The following is a 17,580-nucleotide window of genomic DNA, read 5'->3' as shown; positions in this document are numbered from 1 at the left end:
TACAACTATAGTAAAATTAAGATATTGAACTGAATAAACTATAAATATCACTAGAAAAAAAGCATGAAGTGGAAATAAAAACAATTTACAACAGTCACAGACAGCAACAGAAAAGATTGTAGTTTTGGAAGCACACGTTTCCACATCACATGTGGTTACCCCAACAATCTGACAATGGTAATATGGCATTATTAAAATGAATTAACCTAATAAACCTAGCTTTAAGTTATTATTTACTTTTTTTTAATATTTAGGATGAAGAACGGACAGAGGAGGACAACAGCAGAGTTGAGCCTGTTGGACATGCAGACACTGGTTTGGAGAATGCTTCCAGTTTTTCTCTGGAGTAAGTTATTGGCAGAACACGTTGTTTTAATGATGAGTCTTGAGACTGAGCATAAACTAGTGAAAAACTCAGAGTAGCACGAGTGATACTGCTATTAAGAAAGTAAGGTTGTATGTCATTTTGGTTCAAAACAATTTGCTTCCTGGACCTTTTTAAAGCAGATTCTAAATAGTTTTAAAAGTCTGTGTTAAAAGTGAGCTTTAGAAACCTGACATTTGTAAGTGCTGATGCTACAGTAGATTTTCTGCCTCAAAGAAGATGCTTATTTGATGGAACTCTGAAAACTTGACAGAAGGAATAGGGTCAGTGTTAGAAAAAAGAAAATTACTATTCAAGAATTTCAAAAGGGGAAATTTTAATCCCTGTCACCAGTTCACAGTCTGCTGGGAAGATGTATGTGGGGGTCACATAAATTCTGTCGTCAAAAGCCTTATACATCATGAATGGATAAAAACTGATGTCATTTGAGACTCAAAAGCTCATGCAAATTTTAAAAACATCAGTAAAAGTTATTTCATGTCATCATGAGATACAGCAAGCCTGACCTTTTGCATTTTGCTGCAAAGAGCTGATCCATGCCTCACTACAGAATTAATGAGAATATATACCTTCTACTCCTAAATGCAATCTTTTAAATTGATTACATTTAAATAAAAATAAATCATGGGGCTTCTCTTATTTCTGAAGCAAATTATGAATTAGGTGTAGAGGGTTTAAATGTTAGATAAAGATCATGTTGGTATCTATTAGGCAATACATGCAGAATTTTACTCCTTTCCAATTACAAAACCTGTTACATTGTAACTTCCAAATGCTGTTTGCTAAACAGTGTTTGCAGCACTTCTGTCAAATTTAATGCTTCTTGGGGTTGCTTTTAAGTAAGTTATTGCCTTTTCGTCATATGCTACTTCATTCTTTTCTGTTTAGATATCACACTTATGTATGTTTGTTTGAAATAGTTGGCCCAAACTTCTGAGAAATCAGGAAACAAAATCGAAGCAATCTCTCTTAGGAATGAATTGTTTGCTTTTGTTTTGCCTTTGACCGGATTTAAAATTTGAATTTGGGTGGGTGTTTTTTTAAGAAAGAGTATAATAAAAATGAGTGCCTAGACCTCAAATGTGTGTTTTTGGAAAAAAGGAAGATTACTGACTCAATCAGTAGAACAAGTTAAAGTGTAGGCTGGATATGAAAACTGGCTTTCTTTTTAATTTCAGCTGTGACACTTATGACAGTTCCAGTTGAATAAGATTAGTTTTCAGTTGTTCTTTTCCTCAGCCCTCAATTGTCTTTTAAGCAAATGGGAAAGTCAGAAAGAAGTTGATCATAGGGAGCCATAGGGATACCAATAACAAAAGACATCTTTTAGAGCACCTTTAGGGGGTGGAAAGAATTGGCTGATTTCTGTGAGCTGCTTTGCACACTGGCTAATGAAATCTTAGCCTTAATGTACAGTGAGGACAAAATTAAGTTAGCCTGTACAGCAGCTGGGATAGGGAACCTTACCAAATGCTGTAACACTGTCAGTCTTAAAGCACTGGTCCAGGTCTGAAGAATAACACGTTTTTGGCTGAGGTTTCTCAGCTCTCCTGCTGCTGTAAAGCTTTCTTGAGCTCAACAGCCACGACAGGGATAGAGACTTTCCATTTGTGTTATTTAAAAAACAAGTTAAAAAGGCAGACACAAATTGAGGAATACAACAAATGTGAAGGCTACCTTGAAGTATATAAAAAAAAATAATGTGGAAGAAATATAAACACAACTGTAATGCTGAATTTTTGTTGACTTCCTAACAATATGTGGGCTGGTTATTCTCAGGCTCCAGATTAAGTGCTGCAAGTTTTTGCGATGGGTCACAATATGATCAAAAGCTTATTGAAGGAGTTAGAAAGTCTTTTACTGCTGTCATAGGGAATTGGTCTTGCTCTTTCCTCCATTTCTAGATTAAATTTGATTTGTACGCTTATGAGAAACAAGCTTCTTAAAGGTCTGTGTATATATGTATGTAGTGCCAGGAAATATGGAAAAAGTATGTAATGCTAGAGAGAGGCATAACCCACAAATTTAGATTGTGGCTTTTGTTCAGATCTCTCACTTCCAGATTTACTGAGAGGTTTGGCCTTCAGTGTATTATTTTCTCATTTGGTTATAATTCTTTCTGATTTATGGGCCATATTCCACCTTTCCAGATGTGGGCATGTTTCAAAGGCACCAGTAGATTTGATCCAAATCTACTTCTATAATTTTTTCATGTCTCTTTCTGAACCTGTGCTTCCTTTTTTCTTTACCCCTCTCTACAGCAAAAAGTATAATTGAAAACTAGATCCGTAGTTGCTTCAGGACTTCTCATTGGTTTTGAATGTTATTGTTAAATCTTACCTCAGAAACTTACCCTTGTAAGGAGATACAGATATAGCAATCTTCCAGTAAAAGAAATGGAATTTTAAAGAAAACCAAATTAATGAGTTCTAAAACTAGAATAATTCAACCAATTAAAAATCTATTAATTCTTACTTGATTAAGGTGTAGTTATTTGAAAGCTAATGTTAAGGCTTAGAGTGGGCTCTCTCTAAGATAAAGAAAAGATAAAGCACGCTAGTGCTATGATCAGCTTTAATCGTCTGTGGAAGAATTGCCTGTGGTATTTAAAGTATTTCTGCTCAATGGTCCAAAAAGTTAACGTAAAATGTAGCTTTAGAATAAGGAAGAAATCCAACAATATGCATACAATGATGATGATACCTATTTTTATGTAGCAAACTAAGTTTACAAAAAAATAATCTTTCATTTTTGTTTTATTAATTGAACTATTTTTGATGATTGGTTTTCTTTCATGCCATCAGATTAATCTTCAGGTACGTAACATTCCACAATGCTTTCATCACCATGATATAATTTCTGGAATAGTTTTGTTTTTCTATATATGTTTGTGTGGGGTTTTTTGGTTCCTTCACAGTACATGTTCATATTCCCTCATTCATCATTGTCTCACAGTGATATGGTAAAGCTCGTAGAAGTCTCCAATGACGGCGGGCCTTTGGGAATCCATGTAGTGCCTTTCAGTGCCCGAGGTGGAAGGTAACGTATCGTGTAGGCTTTTAATTGAATTGTTACTTTCCTTGTTTTATCTTAGTTGTGTTAATTTTTGTATTGGGTGTCTTTGCCTTCTGTAAAATATGGAATGTTTTTCAAAAGGCCATCTCACTTACCAAGAAAGGAAGAAATGCAAGTTTACTGACTCTTTACTTGGAACAGACTCTAGAATGGAAACACTCTGCTTAAAAGGAGTTAAAATGGTGGGGTTTTAATAGAGGTTCTTTTGTAGTCTCATGGGAAATAAGAGTATAGAGATGTTTCCTTTTGGAATCTTAAAAATTATAATCTGCTGCTTTAATTCAGGTAGATATTTATTTAACATTTCCTGGCTGACTGTTTAGAGCCACACGTTCCCAAAGGACAGCAGGAGACTAAACCAGGGACATCCTATGCCTGTGCCCAACAAGAGTGGAAGAGAGAACAAGCATCACGCTCTCAGTATTTAGTGTTGTCCCATCTGCTGGGGTTACAATGAAGTAGCAAAACCAGTTGAAACATTCTAGTTTTGGGGAAGGTGGACCCATTTTATTGTATGACAGGCTGGAACTCCTGAAGTTGGTTTGTTTAGAGAAAAAAGAGTAAAGGAAGTCCTTTAAATTAAAAAATATTATGTGGAGGGTTGTATTAGTAAACAGAATGCATCACCTCTAATGCTTACTCTGCTAAAGCAGAAATTTAACATTTAGGGTTATAAACATCAGAAAAAGAGCTTAACTTTTGTAGTGGTAGTTGGTGGTATATTTGAAGCTAATAAGTATGTTGAGAAATGATAGTTCTTCAGGAATATAGACGCATTTTATTTTGGTGATGCATATTCTAAGTATACGCTGTATTTTCTCTCTTTAAGGAAAAGGGGAACAGATACATATTTTTAAAAGTAATCTGTGATTACACATGGAGGGGTGTTTTGGTCTTACATGTCTCTTGACTCAGCAGTAATTTCAGTTTAGTAATTGAGAGCAAAACTAACTTGCTATACCTATGCTTATATCTCAAATATTAATATCCTCTTTTCAAAAATATTAAGGTCCTCTTTTGAAAAATGATTAATGTATTTTTCCTTCTATACCAAATACCTTCAGAGGATTTTAAATACAGTTTAGGAGCTTTATTTGCAGTTGTCACTTTAAATAAAATACTTTCATAGCCATATTGACGTGTATTATGAGAATTTTTTTTTTTTTATTTATTTTTTTTAATAATTTAAGGATAATTTTTCTGAGGATTATAGTAGTAAGCAAAACTTCCATAAAGGGGTAAATTCTTCTCTCCATAATCTGAAATTTTCTAAATTCACTGTGGGAATGGAAAGGGTGTCAGTGAATGGTATGTCAAACATAAGCTAAGAGGTAAATCCTATGAAGTTGAAACTGGTTGAAATGTTCACAGTTATCTGGGATTTAGACAGTATGAAGGCCAAGAAAAAGACCCATTTAAGAGTCTTGGCTGCCTACTACATACTTGTTTAATAAAATGGATGTTAGAAATATATATTTTGACATTTTGAATAAGAATTTCAACTTAAGTAAAATTCACTTCCAGGATGTTAATGTGGTTGTCAAGTCTGAGGCAAAGCTTAAACTGTTTATACATAATGAGAGCATGTAAAATGAAACAGCCATAAACACAGAAATAAAATATCTCACTTTTTTAAAGTCTGGTAGCTGTGCCAAGAGCTGTGAAGGACTTTTAACTCTTTTTCTTTGTCCTGAGTTTGGGATTACATGATAAAAGTTTTACGAGAGGAAAGCCAGTATTAAATATAGATGTTTAGAATCAGGACATACCTGACCATCAAATTTTGTTGCAAGATAAATATTTTTTATATGAAAGTTTATCTACTTCACAGTACTAGAATCACCCTCATTGAAAAATGGATGGTATGTGCAATTGCTGTCTGAGCTTTTTCAAGCCCCTCTTAAACAATCTGCTGGATTTTAAAAATTATTTTTTAGTTTTTGTTTGTTTGTTTTTTGGGGTTTTTTTTGTGTGTGTGTTTTGTTTTGTTTTTCTCCTGGTTCTCCAGATCTTTTAAGCAGATTTAAGATAAACTTGGTGTGCTCCTTTTGGTAGTTCAAAGGGAGAGCAGATGCTTGGCAGGGATCCTCTTCTGCCTACTTCTTTCTCACTCTAGTACGTGGCTGCTCTTTGTTCCTCCTCTGGCTGCAAAGCAGAATGATGCATGAGATGGGGAACTAACTAACTTGAGCAAAGGGTCTGCTCAGCAGAAACCTAAATATACAAAACCAAACACAGGACTCAGTAAAGACTTTGAGGCATGTCCAAAAAGAAAAGATCAGATATATCATATATCTTAGTCCATTTGCCCATTGTTGTTTTATACTTGCTTAGTGTTCAATTCCAGTTATGCTGTGTTATCAATTATTTTTCTTTTGGTTCCTTTTGTTCGCTTTAAAAAATGTTACTCAATAGACAATGGTGATTAAATCATTGATTTAAAAAATGAAAAATTGTAAAAACATTCTAATGTGATACTCTCCTTTTTCTCCTATCCAATAAGCAGGGGCCTTTTACCCCCTCCCCCCAAAAAAAACCCCAAAACAAACATCCTAAACCTCTAAAAAATGTTATGTTGTAACTATGGCCTTTATTTCTATTGAGGAAATATTTGTCTTTTTTATGGTCTTTTGAGGGTTTGGAGTAAGAATCTGGCTTTTGATCTTGAACAAAATCTGTAAAGATCTCTGCCTTGTCTATATAGATGCTACTAATTATTTCTGTTCCTAATAAAACAGAGACTTCTAAAAATGAAAATGATATAAAAGTCTCCATAATTCTCTGGGAAAAGTACTGCTGGTTTATACAGATGTGGTCAAACTTTCTTCTATGAACACTCTGTTTACCTCTAGAAGTTTATCCATCCTTTATTGGCCTTTTTGATCATATGCTTTGGATAACAGAGTTTGTTTACCATATCAAAAGAGAGGAGGGGTATATGTATTTATCACCTTATGGTTGTGAAGTTTTCCAAGGTAAAAATGTTTTTTGCAAAACCTGCTTGCACATTTTTGCATTGGCATAGATGCAGTGCTAAGCAGAATAGGGGGCATGAAAATGAAAGCAGAAAAAAACAGAATAGAAAGTAAAGAGGCAAGTGTTTAAGTAACAGTAGAAAAAAGAGGAAATGAATGCAAGGAAAGCATAAATGGAACACAGATTCTAAATCTGTGCAAAATTGCCTTTAGTACCTATCCTTCCTTCTTCTTAGGTTTTTGGAGAGGAGAGCAAAGTGCTCAGTTCCTTAAGAAGAGCATTTGAGCAATGCTGGCTGATGGGGGTTATGTTCATGCATAAATGGGGTTACATTGAGTTCTCCTCTGCAAGCTTCATAGTAATTACAGTATAATTTACTGTTATATGGCCTCTTCTGCTTCTAACAGTCTTTGAAATCTTCTCAAGCTCTATACCCTGGCTGCTTTTCCGAAATCCTGCTATTTCTGTCATTTGGAAGGAGATTCAACTGAGACAAGGAATATATGAGATAACATTAGAAATCTCTGTGAGTAATGATATGGAAGTTATAGTCCCAGAGTCCCAAGACTACTGTGAAGTCTACTTTGTGAAACAGAACAGGAAAGGATTTGGTTATTCATCTGAAAACCCCATAAAGAATATCCATTGATAAGTACCAGGCACATTACTTTGATGCAGAGCAGTAAGTAGGGCTCTGCCAGCTGTTCTTCCCAGTGAAGCATGCAGCAAAATCCAAGATAAAACTGTGCAGCTAAAATCTGGCGGCTAAAAATGCCTAATCCAAGTTTTCATGTTATATATCCTAATTGTCCTAAATTATTAAGGAAGTATCAAAAGAATGGGAAAGATAAGAGACTGATTTTTATTGCTTTTTATCACTTAAAATGACATATGTAACAGACTTTATTAATAAAAATGAGAAACATCAAATGAGGGTAGGCACACAGTCCCTGTACTAGGAAATTGTTTATGTTTTTCAGTTCAGTAGTCTTTTTTTTTTCTTGCCTCTAGTGGAAGTGACCTTCATTTTCTAGAGATTACAAATCACTTCATATTTCCCTGTGAAAGTTTTAATCTTTTACTCAAGATACAAAGAAAACTGAAGTAATATCTAATGGCCATTGTCTATAATGAGAATCCTTAATACTGCCTTCAGGGTGCCTCTCTAACAATTGTGTTCTTTTTGATCATCTAGGACGTGTGTGTTACCTGCATCTCCATTTTTTACTCCCTTGCTCTTCAACTTTTAGGTCCCAAAGGTAGCCATGGTTCTTAAAAACATATGCGTTAGGGAAAGATTCCCTGTGGTATGAATGTACCATTCCCTCACTCTTTTAGCTGAATTCAAGTCTTTCTTTGTCTGATCTCAGCCTTTAAAAAAATTATGTAAACTTAATTTGAAGTATTATTCAATCTAACAAGCTGAGGAGTAACTACCAAAGATTGGAAACTGGTTCTGGACTTCAGGCATGAAAGCTGATAAAGTTATTTTAATGCCTCTGCAACGGTGCCATGACGTCAATGTTGTGCAAAGAAGTTGATGCCCAATTTAGCATTGATCAGCCACCACAATTTAACTTGAACAAATAAGCTGGTTTGCCTACTCTGACCTTCAAATCTCAGGAAATTTATAATGTGTTTATGTTCCTGTAAAACTTCTCAGGGATCTTTCATTGCGTGAAACTGCTACACATTGGCTTTTCAATCAATCCTTTTTGTCTCTTAATTTGTTTTTGCCTTTTCATGTTAGTGATTTTACATAAACATCTAAATCAGTTATTTTCTGTTCTGTCTGATTTGATTATATTCCAGTTAGCATGCAGGTAATAGGTAAATAACTTCAATGTGTACATACAATGGGCGGTGATGGCCAAATCATATTCTAGATGTTCAATGTAATTTTTTTATTACTCTCATAGTATTTACACTGTCAGTTTTTATTAAGACAAATGTTCATCATGTCTATACAGCTGGATGGCATGTGGGGAGTTCACAGTTTCAAAGAACTACCCAGACTAACTCAGACAATTTAGATGTCAATAGAACATTCACTGCTTATTTCCAGTTTTATCATTTGTTGTAATTTATACTGATAACTGAAATGTTAACACATGTAGCTGAGTTTATTTGAATTCTATAATTAAAGTAATGAACCTTGTGGAAATACAGTGGTACAAATGCTAATATAATCTAAGTTGTTTACATTCCTAATTATGTATTTAAAACAAATACAAAGATTGAGGTCTGTGCTTTGATACTGTTTCCCTTCTGTCCCCATGTCAGCTAACATTAGTCTAAAGCAGTGCAGGTACCAAATTTCCATGTATAATTATTATTTCAGCAGAGTTGTAGAGTGGCAGAGTGTTTTGCAGACGTTCATACAAAATTTAATCTCATTCTTGAAGAAGTTATGGCTTTAAACATTTATAATAGGAGAATTTATGTTAGAAAACATGTTGACTTACTTTAACTGAACAAGATTAAGCAAATTCAAATGCAGATATATATTTGTATGCTACATGGTTGTGTTTAAACGTATATATACTGACTTCTGTATTTCATATTAGATTAGTTTACAGACTTTCAAAATCTATGTTTTCCTAATGTAGGAAATGCAATCTTGAAAATATAGAGCTACATCCTCACTTATCAGGATTAATGGTGGTGGAACATGGCAGGGAAAAAATATCCAATTTGTTTTTAGGTTTTTGCAAATTTGCAATATTAGGTCTACTCTGTTTATCTCCAGTTACTGCAACAGTGAACATGAATTCTCATAATGCTCTTTTTAGAGCCAATATTCTTACACCTAACCATAATATGTTGAAGAAATTCTGTAGGATATAGATAGGCATTTGTTACTAACATTTTCAGGAATATACAGTTTCTGCAAGTTCTAGGACAGTTTACTCTGCTATGCAGAACTGCGTTCAGGAATATTTTTCTGGAACTATGCCTAAAGGGATCTTTTGCTCCATGTGTTTATATATAAAAAAATAAATAAATTAAAAGACACTGAGAGGTCTTGGTTTCAAATTTGACTCAGACTGTTCATCCAGCCTTGAATCTGCTCTCAGGGACTTTAGCTTTATATGCCTTGGTTAACCTAGCTCTAAAAATTTTAAAAAGCAAAATCCTTATGAGCACCATATGTTGTGTCTGAGATGAGCAATCTTGAATTAGTAGAACTTCTAGCCTTTTTAAAAAATAAGATTATTTGCAATTTTGACTGGTAGTTTTTTATGTGTAAGATTTTACTGTTGGTTAGGATTAGTACTGTTTTTACTAGATTTGAAAGCTTAGGTTAAATAAATTTATGAAATGGCAAACCATGCATAAAGAGGCATCTTGCATTAGTAACTTAATGTTACTCCAGAATGTGAGACAGCACAAGGCAGCATTTCAAGACAAATGCTATGCAGAAACCAGTGGTAGACCAGTTATTGTGTAATCATAAGTACATGGCAACACTGAGATGAAATAATATTATTTTATATAGTGTATATATATTTATACACTATATTTTATATAGTGTATATATATTTATATAGTGTATATATTATTTTGTATAGTGTTACCTTGGAGTGCTCTACTTTGTGTAAAATAGGTTTTTATATTTAGCACATGGATATTTTGCTATTTTTTTATATTTAAGCATATAAACAAAATACCTGTTGCAGTGTACTGTGTGTGCTCTCATGCAAGCACTTCATGCACCTCCAAATTCTCAGCTGTCTTTTGGTATTACCGAGGAACATACCTGCATCAAAGTTCTGTTGGACATGAAATGAAAGAAAAGGAAGAGTGGACACATTTCTTTCCTGTCCCCCTCAAATATTTTGATTGGTTTTCCCTATAACATTCCCAAATTTATATTTACTTACTTCTCTTTTCCCCATTTAGAGATATCCTCTAAAGTAACTTCACTTTAAGGCTTACATGTATTGTCTCTCCAGAGAAATTAAACAACTCACAAGTGAAAAAGTCACTAACTTGTTTTCTAATCATGACTTTTATGTCTCAAAACTATAATTCTGAAGGCAAGTGAGTCTCTTTCCTTTTTATGAATAACCTTGATAGCTGTTATTTTAGTGCTTTCTGCAACTAACAAGCAATCTATACCTTTTTTTAAAAATAATTATTTCTCAGTTTTTAAAATCTGGGGCTGTGTTCAAAGCTTATTTTTTGTTAACAGAAGGACAAAGCGATTTAATCAATATTTTAAATTTTTGTTTTGTTTTACTTCCTTTGACAGCATACCTTCATAATTATTAGGAAATTTTAGTACAATAAGTGGAGCAGAACATGGTCGTTCCATTGGTGTGTGACTGTTTGAGACTTACAGAATTTTCATTCAGACTATTAGAGAATTGAGAGAAAGGCAAACAGAAACCTGCCAAAATCATCTAGATAGTACAAAGTGTTTCACTACCTTGCTGATCAAAGGAAAACCAAACCAAAAAAACAGGCAACAAACAAACATGCAGACTGATTTTTTTTTCCTTTGAGAAATTTGGGAAAATTGGTGGGATTTTTGTGTGTGTGTGTGTTGGGTTTTTTTGGTGTTTTTTAAATTATTTTTTTAAATTTTCCTTTTTCAAGGGAGATGCTGGGTTGTTGGAAGGTGGAACTTTCCAAATCCAAAGAACATAAATTTGGAATGGGGAGATATAGGACTAGATACACACTAATTCTGGTTGTGTTTTTCGAGGTCATTTTTCTGAAATGCTTGTGTTCTAGAGAGATCATGCTCTTTAGCTTTATGGAATCTTTCTGGCCCTTGTGCTCACTGGTGTTAATGCAAAGTGACAGATTGCTAATTGCAGCAGCTGAGCTAAAGTCAAACCCAATCTCAGCATCAGTAACTGCACCCAAGTATTCCATCAGGAACCAAAGGAGGGTGGAGAAGGTTTGTCTCTGATGGATCTGCTGGACAGGTCTAAGGTGCAATACATTAGCTATTTGCAAAAGACTCTGAAACAGTTGGAAACAGAATGTTAACGTTAACTTTAATGTCTGACTCAAACTTCATGGGATGATTTGTGTTGTCAAAATGGTTTATTTTATTTTTCTCCTCGCAGTCTGTTTACATGTAGAGATCCTTTCAACATCATATCTTAATGTCTCTAGGTGGGTCCAAAATGGAAATACTACTAGGATCGTTTCTCTTACTCCTTCATCTGCCTTGTAGGAGAAAACATGACTGTTCCTTAAAATAAAGGTCTTATTTGCATATGCTGATGATAAATTGGTAAATGAAGAATTTAAAATGGAAGAAATAAAGTTAATTTTGCTTTTCTGACCCATTTGATGAAGTTCTCAAGTCCATATGTAACTTTTAAGCACGTGATGAATCCTTTTAAGCATTATTGACTGCTGATTTACTTTGAGGTATGTGTGAACTGAAGTGCTATGATCACTGAAAATTTTGTGCTAAAAGACATATGTGGTCTTGCAATTCCTGCAACGCAATCAAGTATTTTTCACGCCATGCCTTGAAATGAAAAAGTACTTCTGAAAAAATAATGCTCTAGACTTGGATGATGTGATTTTGACCCACTGATACATCCTGTGGGAATTCAATGTAAAGCTGATCTTCTTTTAAAAAGTCCAATACAGTGTTGATGCAAGAATTCATCCTGAAGATTGAATCCTTCTTCAATCCTAGAGTTCAGGTATAGAAATGTCACTGACTTTTCACACTATCCTATCAGTACCTCAGAAATCCACTCTTCAGGATCCATTTCATAATTTCAGTTTGAATATTCACCTTTTCTCTCTAAGATTGTCCTTAAAATGACAATATGGGTAAGCACTAGACAGAGATGACCAACTCATTGCACAGAGGCTATTAAATGGTGATTGTCTTCAGTCATTACTGAACCAATTGATTTAAGATAATTTGCTGAATTAAAATTGAATTTAAGTTTTTAATTTCCTCTTTGCTGTTTTGGTTTGCATGAAGTTCCTGAGTGCTCTATCCATCCCTTCATTATAGGCTGCTTATTACATGAGTTGACCTCACGTTTCACTTGCACAGAAGCACGGGAGTAGTGATGGCTGTGGTATTCTCTGCTAATTCAGAAATTAAAGTTTTAAGTTGAACATGTTCAACTTCAGTTAACTAGCAGAAAAACTGCTGGCTCTCATATGTATGGTGTTTCTTGGAGCTTATGCTGCAGAGAAATCTAGGCCCTTTGCAAGGATGGATGTGCTATCATCACACTGCCTGTTCTTTCTTACTTTTAAATGACATACTTGATTCACCTAAGCTTTTTGTTTCATGGCTCAAGGATGAAAATTCAGGTAATGCTTATAAATTATTTGAAACTATAGCATCCTACCTCAAGGTACCACAAGATGGTTTAAAATGCAGCTTTTGTAGTGCTTATGGTGAAATATTTAATCAGTAGGATTTTCCATGATGCAAAGTATTCAAACAATAATAATTTCTAATCTTAACATTCCAGAACCCTGGGGCTGCTAGTAAAGCGTTTGGAGAAGGGTGGAAAAGCAGAACAAGAAAACCTTTTTCGTGAGAATGATTGTATTGTCAGAATTAATGATGGAGACCTTCGGAATAGGAGATTTGAACAGTAAGTGTACTTACCACACGTTGTATTGCATTATTTAATCTTTTAACACTGTACCTTGCAGTGATTTGAGGAAAATAAGAAAATACTGTCTAACTTTGTCTTTATAATAGAGAAAAGATACACTAAGAGGCATTAGTGTTTTTTAGTTAGCCAAACTAAAAAAAATAAATCAGTATTATTATTGTCATTAAAGTATATGTGCTTCACATATGATTGATTTGTCCATTCCAGAATTGTTTTATTTCTTGCATTAATAAACTGTTTTTCCTGAAATTCCCATATGATTTTTGCTACTTGCAGTGCCTCATGTTCAATATAAGCAGACAGCGTGGAAACTATTTTAACATTTAAAAAATATTTGTGGTTCAGCATGTGTGAGAACCAGAAGTGTTATATGCAGAAACGTCCTTGAGAAGTTTGAAATATCATAAAAATTTTCTCAGTGAATGCTTTTACTTGGTAGAATCCCAAAATGGTGAATCAGAAAGATTTTTAAAGTCACACACAGATGACTGAAAGAGAAAGCAGAAAAGAGGTGTGCGGAAAATGAGTGATTTTGAGGATGATCACAGTCTTCTGAAAAACCTAAGATGTTGAGGGCCAGAAGAATATAAGTTATGATTGTCCTGTACCTAATATACATTTGAAATATGTTTTTTATTTCTTTGACTCTACCCTCAATTGAAACAGGACCTTGTACCATATGGTTGAAAGCAGCTTGTGTCTGCTTGTTCAGTCTGAGAAGAGACTTCTTGACTTTGTGTACTTTGGGACATGACCTAGAGCTGAGTGTCTGTCTGTGCAGGAGGAAGATTTTTTTTTCCTATTTTTTAATGTTGTATCCTGAAAGACTACTAAATCAGAAAAAGTAAAATGTTAACTAGGTTTATTGCAAGGCTGCATGTAGTCTTAGCAAATTACAGTAATGGTGTAATTTTCATCATGGCATTTCTGTTGTAACTGTGATTACTGTTATCACAATTAATGCAATTATCAAGGTTCAAAGCAAAAGGACTCTTGTGGTCCTGCCATAGAACTGTCTGCATTTCAAGACTGTGGTTAAATTTTTTTCTTTTCTAAATCCAGTGTTTGGTATGTTAGTTGTTAAGCATATTTACCAGTTGCGTTGCCCTAAGGCAATAATCTTTAGCATGAAGCAGACCAGAGTAGCGAACAGATTCAAGTTTCATGGTTTATGCTTGAGTGCAATGTGTCTGTCAGCTCATGTTGCTTAATTAACATTAGTAATTATGCTTATAATGTCTTGTAGTCTGCCAGTCCTAATTTGCTAATTTTCTGTTCATTTTGAAACCTAGAGCACAGCATATGTTTCGCCAAGCCATGCGTACGCCTTTCATTTGGTTCCACGTGGTCCCTGCGGCAAATAAAGAGCAGTACGAACAGTTGTCCCAAAGCGAGAAGAACATGTACTACTCCAGCCGGTTCAGCCCTGATCCCCAGTACGCTGACGGCAAAAGTATTAACAATTCTGGACTTCACACATTGCAAAGAATGTCTCGAGCGGGTAACCCGTCCGATCAGACAGACTCCTACTCACAGCTACCTCATAGTGTGAATTCATCAGGGAAACCACCCTCGGGCGTGGTGCCATCACCTCAGAAAGTTCTAACCTCCACTGCAAACAGTGGGTATAACACCAAAAAGATAGGGAAGAGGCTCAGCATCCAGCTGAGAAAAGGTAAGGCACTAGTGCACTCCACATGTGGCATGAACTACGTGTGAGCAGCGTCTGTACATGCGTCCAGTGCCATTGTGTAGGACAGGACAACTTGCAGTAGCATGAGGGAGCATGATGGGTTGATTTTTGAAGCTGAGGGGCTAGGTTGTCCCTGACAGCACCTGCAAGAGTCCAGCTGTGCATTCAGTGTGTGCAGCATGTTAGCAAAAGGCTGTTTTGAAGAGTACTCTAACATTGTTTTCCATCACTCAACTAATAGAGAAGTGCACTTCAGTGCTACACATTCTGTTGGCTAAGACCGAGGGGCTGGTGAACTGTTAAATATAAAGAAATAAGCTAAAATGCCCCAACTTCTCTACTTTACAATTATAATGACTTTTCAAATTGTCTAACTGGTTTTGCTGTTACATTTTAAGAGTGTGTTAGATCCAGTTGGTAAACTGAACTTTTTGATTTTCAGCTGAAGCTTCTCTTTATTCTGCTGAGATGTGTAAGACTTTGTTTAAATGATAGAGATGTAAAGAGGTATTTCCTATCTTGGCCCTTATGGTAATGCAATTTGAATGGGGGTGAGAGACTATTTAAGGGCAGAAGAGAAAGCAATGTGTACTTATCTCAACATCTGTGTTATTTGTGCACATGTAGATGCATTGGTACATACGCGGAATTTTTATGGTGTGTTAAATGTCCTAAGTGAGAAAATTTGGTATTTTTAGGTAGTTACCATCTGGATGCTTTTAAGATAGTCTGAAGTATAATAAAATGACATTTAAATGCAAGTATTTCTGAACTCTTGGGAAATAATTTTTTTTAAAGGATTATACGTGCTGTAAACTTTATGTTATTAAACTGTTCTTGTTTAAAGTTAGATATAGTTTGATCTCTAGCAGCAAGAATGGCATATACATTACACAGCAAAAAGTTTACCCACCTAAGAAAATTCTCCATGAACTCAAAGTATCTTCTACTTAGGGTATTTTGTGTGCTTGGTGTTAATAATTTTTATTAATTAATCTCTTTATCAAAAAATATTTAAGACGATTCATTGAATGGTATAGATTTTACAGTTTCACATTTTGCTTTTCTTTCTATGAACTTCACATGAACGACCAGATTGCTTCTTTCTGGTTGCTGAGTTTTAAGCTCTACAAACTTGGGTAACATAAGGTTGAGTTGACAGTTTGCTTCTGTTGTTCATGCTCCTTCAAGAAATTCTTTAGGCCATCAGCTCAGATCATCCTGCTTGGAAAAAATTGTTATTGGCAGAGTAAGGTATCACTGTACTTACAAATACACTTTCAGTCACTACAGGGATTTTTACGTATTTTTTTGTGACTGCAGAAGCCTGTAGAGGTACCACTCAGACATTGCAGAAAAGAATTCTTAGCCAGGAGTGGGTGTTTAGAATTTGTGTAATTTAAAAGCACCAATAAATGAATATAGAAGATGGTAACACAGTATTTTGCATGAAATAAATGTGGAGTTATAGCTGCTCATAAGATATGAGAATTTTAATGTTTTATGGATTCTTTGACTGTGATGTGATGTTACTTTTGGGTCATCTTGCACTGGATACTGCCTCATAAATACTTTCCCCGCTTCTGTAATGTAATTTAGCCTTGCTTGCACCAATATATTCGATTGTTTTGGAGTGAAGGGCAAGCATGTTACCTGTTGGTGGAAAGTGATCTATAAGAAACTTAAACATCTAGCTCACATCAGAGAAGTCTGATGGCTCCTATGCTAGTAAAACATTTTAAATCTGTATCTAGAGTGTATTTCAGAAGTTTAAAGGGGATATTTGTTCCTAAGGGTTTGCTTATGTGAGAACACTGCTTATGAAGCAATGGCACCTAGTTCAGATTATAGACAGAAACAATTTAGTGTATTGTGTTTTATGCATGGTGAGGTTTTAAAAAAAATGTGTAAGGAAGGATGCCTTTTTGTTGTTGCTGTCTTTCATTTCTTAATATCCGCTGTAGAAAGAGGCATGTTCTCTCACTTTGTCTTTAGTTGATCACTCTGAGAACATACATGTGGAGCAACAAATGAAGCGAAACACTTCAGGATGCCCCCAAGTAGTTTGTTATAAATATGAGTGCAATAGGGATGTTGATTGTCTTTGATTATTTCTAATGAAGGATGTTGTAATAATACAGGCTTTATAGATATTTAACAAAAGTGCCTTCTTTGTAGCTAACAGACAGCAGTTATTTCACCAATTACCATCATTAGATTAAAAAGTCCTTGTGGGGTGCATTAAGGAATACAAGCATGTAAGACTTCATCTTGAAATTTGCTTTCAATTTAACCTGTGCATTCTGGTTAATGATGTAGTGTATGAGAATTGACTCTTTTTCAATACAGACAGACCTTCTTTATTACAGCTGTGTTTCTACATACTGCATGAGCTTTATTATATAAAATGACATGGTAAGATAACCCTACAGGATGTGCTTCTGTAATTATGATTTCTTAATATTTATTGCTGTTTTGGCATTTTAAAATAACCTGAACTTTCGTAGGATTTAGCTGTTTAATAAAGTCAGAAGAGAAGGTCAGTCATATGTTTCAGTCAATGCGGATTGTTTGTTGGCTTTTCTAAATGAAAATGGATATCTGTTTATCTTTCCTTAAAGGTCAGGGCCTGAACTTTTAGCATATAGATGTAGGGGTTATTGCAGATATTCTAATACCATTAAGGCTGTATAACAGTCTAGTTTAATAGCTCACGCAAATTAAGATAGTGCAAGACATTACAGCAAGCCTTTGTTTATATGTATTTTGGTGTAAGCTGATGCACAGTAAGTATAGATAAATAAAATAGTTCTTTACAGCTAATATGTAGG

At 34.7% G+C, this 17,580-nt stretch overlaps 1 protein-coding gene across 1 annotated transcript in view; it reads left to right on the top strand.

The window, feature by feature from the left end:
- Positions 1–17,580, top strand: part of PARD3 (par-3 family cell polarity regulator) — a 408,737-nt gene that overhangs the window by 180,411 nt on the left and 210,746 nt on the right. Inside the window, exons 6-9 of the mRNA XM_010007039.1 lie at positions 255–346; positions 3,341–3,424; positions 12,907–13,032; positions 14,349–14,731. Coding sequence (XP_010005341.1) covers positions 255–346; positions 3,341–3,424; positions 12,907–13,032; positions 14,349–14,731 — 685 coding nt within the window. The remainder of the gene's footprint in view (positions 1–254; positions 347–3,340; positions 3,425–12,906; positions 13,033–14,348; positions 14,732–17,580) is intronic.

Source organism: Chaetura pelagica, unplaced genomic scaffold, assembly GCF_000747805.2.
Source record: "Chaetura pelagica isolate M959 unplaced genomic scaffold, ChaPel_1.0 scaffold17, whole genome shotgun sequence".
Classification (NCBI taxonomy): Eukaryota; Metazoa; Chordata; class Aves; order Apodiformes; family Apodidae; genus Chaetura; species Chaetura pelagica.
This window is presented reverse-complemented; position numbering and strand designations above follow the sequence as displayed.